The sequence below is a fragment of the Naegleria lovaniensis genome (genome assembly GCF_003324165.1).
Source record: "Naegleria lovaniensis strain ATCC 30569 chromosome Unknown tig016, whole genome shotgun sequence".
NCBI classification, from domain to species: domain Eukaryota; phylum Heterolobosea; class Eutetramitea; order Acrasida; family Naegleriidae; genus Naegleria; species Naegleria lovaniensis.
Genome location: NW_025407838.1, coordinates 485,786 through 495,015, shown reverse-complemented (window position 1 = coordinate 495,015; position 9,230 = coordinate 485,786). Strand labels below are relative to the sequence as shown.

Genomic DNA, 9,230 nt, shown 5'->3' with positions numbered 1-9,230 from the left:
ACCCTGTGAATAAAATAAATGCCAACTGTCATGGTTGAATGTTGTTGTGAACTACTATTGTTTGATTGTAGTTGTGTATTATTAGTTGTTGATCGTTTTGAAATATTACTCGCTTGACCGCAGCAAACAGCCGAAAAGGACGGCTGCCAGCTCCTGCTGACTTCCCAAACTTTGTGGAAATCCAGAATCCTCCAGAATCCGGATGTTTGTGGATTTTGGTGGTTGTTTTTGGCTTTAAATCGAGAAAAATTGTTAAAAATAAAAATGCAAAGCAACAACAATTACGGACAAGCCTTGGCATGTTATCCTTGAACGAAATGAATTCAAATGTGGAGCTAGACAACCAATCCACATCAACTTACACCCACGAAACGAATTCTGATCTTCATCTTCTCTATGACTATCTTACCGATATAAAATTCACACCATCAGACATCAATTCAGTAATTCGTATTTTTGAAGAAAATGCTATCAGAAGCATTGCTTGTTCTAACTTTTATTTGATGATGAAGAGATCATGTCATTTGCACTTCCAAAATCCATCATCAAAGCAGTGATTTCTTTCCGAATGCAACCCGAAAATGATAATCCAAACCAAAGATTTCACGTAAAAACAAGATTATGACTGAAGATGATGTCAAACAAATGTTCATAACAAAAGAGCTTTGTGGAATCGCTCGCATCTTCCTCAAAGAAAAAGAAACAAATCATAACAATACTGACATCGAAGATGATGATGAGTCAATTTATAGTTCGACTTCAAGGTAGATAAATTGTCATTATCCATTACTGTTGTTATTAATGATCGGTTTGTGTTTGACAATGTATAGAGTTCAATCATCACCCAACAACAGAGTATTTTTACCTTTTCAACTGCAAGAATATATGATCGAGAATTTTTATGGAGTGGCTTGACAATATTGTGGCTAAGAGCATGTCGCACTTTTGCCATGCTTTCAGATACTGAATATGAATCCAACCATTCATACTCTATTGTTTAATTTGAATATACCTGGTATTGAAGTTTTACTTACAAAAGAATTCAAATTGAAACAATATTCGAATAATGACATTGTGGAATTTGATAAATTGGAGCAGCAATGGAACAGAACACATCAACCACACAACATGCTGCAAAATTTCAAAAACAAACAATCCAACGCACATATCACCATTGGAGGAATTACCTATCACAAACAACAAATTGAAAAACCAGAAGCAAATGACTCTCAATTCCGAATATTTAAGCATTGGTGATTATGTTCTCCAATTAGATGAAAAATATCATGTCTACATCTGCCAAATTAAGCAAATCAAACAGTGGACAAAAAGGAATAAGAAGAACAAAAACCTTTGCCTGGATGGACGTTTCTAAAGATTTTACGCAATATTTTGAGGAATTTACTTCGTTTCCAAGAACCGTCATTATGGAGAACGGTTTTTTAGTCAGCAAAATAAACTGATCACCTGATCAAAATCCTACCTCAGCCGCAAAAATCCTGTTTCAACCAGATGCCTAAGGATTCTGTTGATTGCATCCGAAAATAATTTCGGCAGCGAGGACTATCCTGGCTGAATGGCTGTTTGCTGTGGCTGAAGGTTTGAAAGGGCCCTCGCTTGACCATTGTTACTAGGGTCCGATTGTGTCTTATCGAACGGCGCCTTATGGTCTGATGTTTGACTCATCGTTTGGGTTGCAGATTGTTCGGATTATGCCATATCATTCACTAAATTCGAAATGGATCGCTGAGAGGAATTTTTGTGAGCCGTTTTTCTCAGTCGTGCTTGATTCTTTTCCTTTGCATACAGAACTTGTTGATTGAGTGTTGTTCTTGTTATTGAATTCACATGTGATCTTTTATCGCCATACATCATTCCCATAAAGGTGGATCTCATTGAGAGAAGTTCTTCCTCTCATTGTTGAGCAATTTGTAAATTATGCGTCACTCCCCGTCCATATCAATACATTCATCCAGATATTGTACCTCTGCATGTTCTTCATTGGCAGAATATTCCAAATAATCAAAGGCACTCGAATAATTTTTTTTGTTCATAATAATTCTTTCCAAATAGATAATAGTTTCCGGAAGGAGTATTTTGGGAAGGAGTAGATTCAATGTTTGAAGATCAAGGAGTTCCATTAACAAGATACTCATGTTCAGCTAAGAGCTGTGAATCAGTTATGACATAGTTATTCGTTCATGGAGCAAAATATAACAATGTACCTCCAATACCAGTATCATTGACTGAACCTAGTGTTTTTCAAACCTATCTTTCAAAAAGTCCGTTGCGGAATAATGATATATGAAATAACACATGTACTTCACCATTTCAAAAAATTCAAAGTTCAGCTTGCAGATTTCAAGATTTGGACTGGTGAGTAATGGATTCATGGAATGACAGAAAAACTTTCGAAGAAAAAACCTGAAAAAACATTAGCAAGAAAGTCCTTTGCGAAAACCCAACAAAGACCGCCAAACCCTAAGAAATCAATCCTGTTTTTTCAATCCTGATAGTTTTTGAAGTGCTTCAAGATTCTTGTCTCCCAAAAAATCTGAAATCTCTTCTTCAGTTAGAATAATCACAGATGTATGTCGATGTAATGGAATTCCTCCAATAGTGGTTCCACCAAGAAATTGTCCTGAGAACTTGGTATTTCCTCTCACCATCAATACCATTATTAATTTAGTTTCAATGGTCTTTCTAATTTTTTCATTCATTGTTGTTTTTTTGGTGACATGAAACTAGGTTGTGAGTGGATGTCATCTTTTTTACCTCGTGTCTACATTGTTTTGTACATGTCTCAGGACCTTGCAACGCATCAGCTGTTGTGGATGAAAATTTTATCTTCTTGAAAAGAGAGAACTCAAATGACATTGAGTGAATCCAATTGGATTTTATTTCACAATTTACATAATATATGATCGAATGTTATTGAAATGATGGCCGTATTTCTCTCCCAAACTCCTCCATGCAATCTCAACACGAGATGAATGGTTGAATTATTTTGCAAGTGATACTCTGAAACTGTTCTTCCATCCTCTAATTGAAGGAGAAGGAAATGAAAAAGTTCAAGAGGACAAGAGTTTGGAAAATTATTGATACTCCACCACTGACAACGATTATTGCAGATAAGGCAATATTAAAGGTCATCCTTTTTAAAATCAGCAAATGGACTTTCTGAATTTACTCATGTACTAGAGTTGATATTTGTTGACATTTCTCTTTGAATATTTAATATGGACGGGAAGCCTGCCAGGAATATGGCGACACTCCCGCTACAGTCTTTGACTGTATGAACTGTGAGTTACAAGAAATCTTTCGACTCTTGTTGTTGTGTTTTGATAACAAACAGGGTTGTGAGAATAAATATGATGAGTTTGACAATTATTTTAATTCAGTATAAACACTTGAGAATTTCATAGGAGCAATGTGGTTGTTGTTTTTAACGTTTCAAAAGGTTCAAGGGAGATATCATTTTTGAAGTCAGCATTTGACATTCTAACAACCAGTCAAGGTTCATCTGCTTGCTTGTTTTGGAGTGTGCACAACAGTTTCAAGTTGTTGAAAACTAGATTAAACTCAGTCATTAATATAACGTTTGTTTAACCTCAATTTGACATATTTGAACATAGGTAGAAATAATTGACAATGAAGGTGTCAAACATATTACTGATTCATTTACATTAAACCACAAGAGCTCTTACTATTATGATTTAAAGCGCGGACTCCCTTTTTTGCAATTTGTTTCAAAAACCATCTTCTTTGTCTTTTGACATGAGTTGGAAGAAAATTACAATGTTTTCTAACCAGTGTTTTCAATGGTTCATCTAAATTGATATTTTCTTTTGCGCTCGTTTCAACAATTTCAAAATCAGTAATCCATTGTTGCTTCAATATTTTCTCAACCATCGATTTTGTTATACTCTGAGAATGATGATTCTGTATTAAATCCACCTTATTAATCATGAATAGGAATGGAAAGTTTTCATCATCATTACATCGAATAATTTGTTCGACACAAATTTCAACTCCTTGAAGTGTTTTTAAATCCGTAATATCACAAACAATGATATAACTTGAACATTTTCTAATATACATGTCTCTCATGGCACTGAATTCCATGTGTTCAGCAGTATCCCACAATGTAACTCTAACTGAAGTAGCGTCATCTAAGATGATTTGTTTTTCAAATTCTTCATACATGTTTGGTTCATAGAATTCCAAAAATCGATTCTCAACAACTCTTCGAGCAATTGAAGTTTTACCAACACCACCTTCTCCGTATATTAATATATTTACCAAAGATCTATCGAGTTTGTGGTGTTCATCATTGGTTTGATGTAAATAATGGTTCATCAATCCAAAGCTTTGTTTAAAGGTTCTTTTTGATAATTGATCCAATACAGATGGTTCAATCGTATGTTCCTTGTTTACATCATCATTGGATTGGCACGGATTGATTCCGACTAATCTCAAAAGAATACTCTTCCAATATTTCTCATCCATATAATTTCTATAATTTTCATTCTTTGAAAATTGCTTGCATAATAAATCTAATTTACATAACTCCGAGACATCATTCTTGTAATTTATTAAATTCCTACTTGTATCACTGTGTAGTAAATATTTGAAAATTTCCGAGAGAATTTCAAGAGGCAAAGATGTTAATGAATGTTGAGACATTTTTACTGGTAACAACAACAATAAGTTTCAGTCATTTTACGTAACTTTCGACGTAATCACAGAGCTAATAATCGATAAATCCAAAATTATTCCAACAACTTCCATTGAATTAATGACATTGAGTGATTGTTTTTACGTGATGGGATTCAATAAATCTTCAAAATGATTCTTCTCAATGGCTCAACAAGAAAATGTTAACAACATTATTTGAAAATTTGTACAATACACTCATTGTAATCACACACTATCAACTCTCCAGTCTTATTATTCACACACAACCCATCTGGACAATAGAATGTACTTGGGAAATTATATTGTCGTACCAGTGTCCCGTTTTGGGAATAGATTAAAATTCGACTATTTCCGTTGTCACACAGAATGATATTCTTTGAGACTTGATCAAACGCAACACCTTGAGGAAAGCGAATCTTACTAATCTCTACCTCGCTTCCAGAATTGTCAATGGTTGCAATTGCTTTCCAATTCAAAGCACTCTCTCGTCTCCACACTTGAAGAGAATTTTCTGTGAAATCACTCACTACAATTTCATTTTCACTCATGCATGTAATTCCATATGGAGAACGAATATACAGTTCAATATTTTGTATGATCTGTCCAGAATCTGAACTCAATATTGATACTGCTTGTTTTCCGTAATTACACACATACACATTTTTAAACTCGGAGTTTGTATCACCAAATTTTGAATTGTAAAGTGCAATGGCTCTTGGATTTTCCAATGGGAGAGACTCCCAAAGTAGTGAATTTTGTTCATCTCCTTCCAACAGAGCACGTAAATGATACTTGTACACAATTTTCGAACTATTACAATCAAAATAAAGAGCATCATGATGACATTTATCATAATTTTCTTCAATGGCTAAATACATGGGCATTCCGGGTGTGGTAATGGCCATTCTATACTGTCGTGAATATAGATCAAAAACATGAATTTTCGAATTGCTGAACTCACTAATCAAAATACATTGACATTCATAGGAAATCTTGACATCACACGGATTTTTAAATTTCTGTCCTTGATCATTTGTTGTAAAGATTTGAACGGATTCAAAATTCATGGAAAAGGCTTGTAATTTGCGATCATTTCGTAATTTTTGTTTTAATTTTTCATAATAAAAAGTGTTTGAAGAGTGTAAATCCAACAATTCCATGATGACTATGGAATCATCGTTTACGTGCTGATGGACTTGTTTCATTTTTTTTGAAAATGCAGCGAGTTGATCTCGTTACAAAATATTTATTGAAACCACTGAGCTACTGTGAGTATGATTGGTGTTTTCAATGGCATCATTGCCTTTGAAACAATTTAGAATTGAAGTTCTTTTTACAAATTTAACAAGTCAAAAAAAATGACAGAATCAGTAAAGATGATTTTACTGGATTTGAAGGTTGATGATGATGAATCTTTATCCGAATCACGTGATTCATCTCCGTATTCAAAATTGAAAGAAAAATTGAGGACGAGAAAATGTGAGTTAAAAGCCTTTTCTTTGAATTTTGAATCTGTAGGATCGTTAGGAGTGTATGAACGGCAAGATTGCTCCAACGATTGTTTCAGTCATCCATGGGATGTTAGATTTAGTAGAAAATATAATTGCATTGTGATTTCGGATTATGGAAACCATCGGATTCAAGTGTTTTGTGCAAATTCAAAAGAATACAAAACAACACTAAAATTCTCGACAACAATTTATTCTCCAGCAAGCTTGTATATTGAACACGATTATGATGGATATGATAGAGAAGCTCTATTCGTTGAATATGAAATCGATGAAGCGAGATATATCAGTAAATATGATCTCGAAAGCTTTCTTATTAATTCAATGGAACAAGTAGAAACACACGAGTTATGGAAATCGACAAAATGTAGTTGCCCAGCTGGAATTGCTGTTTGGAAAAAGACTCGGTCGATACACGATAGAATTGTTTTCGTGTGTGATTATGACGAGAGTGTCATTTATTTATTTAAATCTAGCACTGGAGAATTCATATCAGCACTTACATCAGACTCTCCTCTATTTTATATTAAGCACCCGTTAGGCATTGATATTAGCATGGAAGGATTGGTGTTCATTAGCCAAGGTTTGTCACAAAACAACATTTTAATATTAAGGTATTCCTATGAAAATGGGAAATGGATAACTTTGAATAAGATTTCCAATGTAAACGACCTGTTTAGCGTTCCCAGAGGTCTTGTTTTTGATAATGTCTCTAAACGGTTATTGGTCAGTATTTGTGAAAGTAACACGATACAGGTTTTTACAGAGGATGGTGCTTTCTGTCAAATGTTTGGATACAATAAGAAAGATAAGAATGGATTTTTGAATCCTGATGGAATATGTGTAAATGAACTGACTGGAGAACTTTACGTTTGTGATTATGGCAATCATAGAATACAAATATACAAGTAATCACTGTATATCGGTTATTAAATCAATACGTTGAAGATTTTACTATTTGGAAACACCTGAATTTTTCAATGCTTCAAGAGATTATCACTTCTCCAAAATTCCTAGGTATGATTCTGAAAAATGTTAATGCAGAAGAAACTTCCGTATTAGAGAAGTGTTTCAAGCAATCTTCGACAGATACTCGTTTCCTGACATCTCTTATCATCATTTCATCGACCAATTTCTTCAATTTTGGTAAACTCTCCAAAGTATGTTCGAACATCTTATTAAGCATTACACCAAATGAATAAATGTCGCTCTTAGGTGAAACGTGGCCATCTGACAGCTTTTCAGGAGCAATATATCCGTTCGTTCGTTCCCTATTAACTACCACATTGTCATCCAAGTCATAACATTTGTCATCCTTAATAGTGTCTAATACGTGAGCAATTTCAAAATCTATTAGATACCAATGGTTTTCATATTTCACAATGTTTGAGGGTTTGATGTCATTATGAATGAATCTGGCATCATGTTTCAAAATTTGGATTTGAACAAGAATATCAATAATGAGTTTTTGTAATTCATATTCGCTTAACGGACCGACACAAGGAGATCCCACTGGCATAAACAGCATTTTGTGAATAGGATTAAGGCCGATTACCAAATTTCTCATTAACGGTCGAATCATTTCACAATGTTCTACTTCTCTGGCGCATGTTTTGACGAATATTTCACGAGATCCAGCACCTCCACGAGAAATTGTTCCTTTCTGTAACATCTTGTTTGATTTACCCTTATACTTAAAGGAAGGGTCAAGCGCAACATCATAAACCTTGCTGTCTATTCGGACTTTTCTGTACTCTTCTTGTCTTGATACCCTTTCTATTGTATTAATTGTAGAGCTTGTCCTTATTGCATTAGTGTTCATATATTCTTCCACTTTATCTAAGAAAGGAATGGACATCATTGTTAATATTTTTGATATCATTTCGGTCTTCTCTTTCCCCCAATGCGAAAATGACCCCAAAAACCTCAACTTGTAATTGATGGATATAGATTCACCAACTTTCTTCGCTTCACCATTAATGGCATACGGTTGGCCCTTTTGGAATCTGTGGTCATACCAATAGTATATACATCTCCATGCCAATCTTCAATACTTTCTCTAATTAGTGCTCTCATTGTATGTGCGTGAGCTAATTTCAGTTCAAAAATCAATTTGGGAAGGTCTGGATGATGAAGGTGAATAGGATTGTCTCCGTTGTTGTCCTCTCTAATCATGAATATCAAATTTGGAAGGATAGTGTGGTATTTCATGAAAATGATATCATCAGCCTTAAAATCTGAAACTACCTTCTTCAAAGGATCGCTTAACGTATCAGTATAGAGATATGATGATATACATGTGTTACTACAATCCAATGCATGTCTATCCAAATCATCAAATACATCAACAATGAATACCTACGCATTTCTTGTCATTGTGTAATTGGAAAAAACTTGTAAAATCAAATAAAGGAGCAAAGTACAATGGAGTGAGCATGAGCTCTGAAGCATTCCCTTCGGCGTTGATGACCTTGTCTGGAAATAAAGCTTTCCGCAATACTTCCTGGAAGGTCAGAGATGAAAGAGAATTTGTCAGCTTTAAGAATCGGCAAAGAGGTTCCAGATGATGTGATAACTGTGATTTGTTTTCTGCAGCAAATTTCTGCAAATAGACTTGAATCTTTTGCAGATTTTTGTCCCAATTACTCCAATTTAAAGTCTGATTTGGGTGCAGCGATATCTTTAAGGCATGAATGGAACATCTTGCAGCAAGAGTAGACAGATTTTCCTTGTTCTTTGTCTTGGAATAATTTCCCCAATTTCCAAGACCATCTTTCAGCATTTGAGAAAGCCTCCTCTCAAGATTTTCAGGGGTAGGCCCAAAGATGGTTTCCAAGGCAGATTGTGCTATTTTTTCATTTACGAATTTACTACACAATCATATCGATAGGTCGCAACATTGTAAACATGATACAACATAACTCACCATCTAATACTAGTCTTTCTTTTCTTTTTCGCAGTTGAGATGAGGGCGTTATGGCTTGTTGGTTCCTCATGAATTTCACCACCCGAGCATTCTTTTCG

The 9,230-nt window shown here is 34.6% G+C and overlaps 6 protein-coding genes across 6 annotated transcripts in view; 2 read left to right on the top strand and 4 right to left on the bottom strand.

Annotated features, from left to right (window-relative positions):
- Positions 1 to 9, top strand: part of C9374_002792 (uncharacterized protein) — a gene marked incomplete at both ends in the record, with an annotated part of 609 nt that extends 600 nt beyond the window's left edge. The window contains one exon of the mRNA XM_044692248.1: positions 1 to 9. This exon is cut by the window's left edge and continues 600 nt beyond it. Coding sequence (XP_044550338.1) covers positions 1 to 9 — 9 coding nt within the window.
- A 2,480-nt stretch (positions 10 to 2,489) lies between these two features.
- C9374_002791 (uncharacterized protein) lies at positions 2,490 to 2,720 on the bottom strand (the record flags this gene model as incomplete). Its single annotated transcript, XM_044692247.1, has 1 exon — positions 2,490 to 2,720. The coding sequence occupies one exon, from the start codon at positions 2,718 to 2,720 to the stop codon at positions 2,490 to 2,492; it is 231 nt and encodes a 76-aa protein (XP_044550337.1).
- Positions 2,721 to 3,681: 961 nt separating this feature from the next.
- Positions 3,682 to 4,686, bottom strand: C9374_002790 (uncharacterized protein; the record flags this gene model as incomplete). Its single annotated transcript, XM_044692246.1, has 1 exon — positions 3,682 to 4,686. The coding sequence occupies one exon, from the start codon at positions 4,684 to 4,686 to the stop codon at positions 3,682 to 3,684; it is 1,005 nt and encodes a 334-aa protein (XP_044550336.1).
- Positions 4,687 to 4,889: 203 nt separating this feature from the next.
- Positions 4,890 to 5,903, bottom strand: C9374_002789 (uncharacterized protein; the record flags this gene model as incomplete). Its single annotated transcript, XM_044692244.1, has 1 exon — positions 4,890 to 5,903. One exon carries the CDS (start codon positions 5,901 to 5,903, stop codon positions 4,890 to 4,892), a length of 1,014 nt encoding a protein of 337 aa, XP_044550335.1.
- A 153-nt stretch (positions 5,904 to 6,056) lies between these two features.
- C9374_002788 (uncharacterized protein) lies at positions 6,057 to 7,118 on the top strand (the record flags this gene model as incomplete). The annotated part of the gene is made up of 1 exon (XM_044692243.1): positions 6,057 to 7,118. The coding sequence occupies one exon, from the start codon at positions 6,057 to 6,059 to the stop codon at positions 7,116 to 7,118; it is 1,062 nt and encodes a 353-aa protein (XP_044550334.1).
- Positions 7,119 to 7,191: 73 nt separating this feature from the next.
- On the bottom strand, positions 7,192 to 8,988 carry C9374_002787 (uncharacterized protein; the record flags this gene model as incomplete). The annotated part of the gene is made up of 3 exons (XM_044692242.1): positions 7,192 to 8,045; positions 8,225 to 8,529; positions 8,630 to 8,988. 3 exons carry the CDS (start codon positions 8,986 to 8,988, stop codon positions 7,192 to 7,194), a joined length of 1,518 nt encoding a protein of 505 aa, XP_044550333.1.
- Between the last annotated feature and the right edge of the window lie 242 nt (positions 8,989 to 9,230).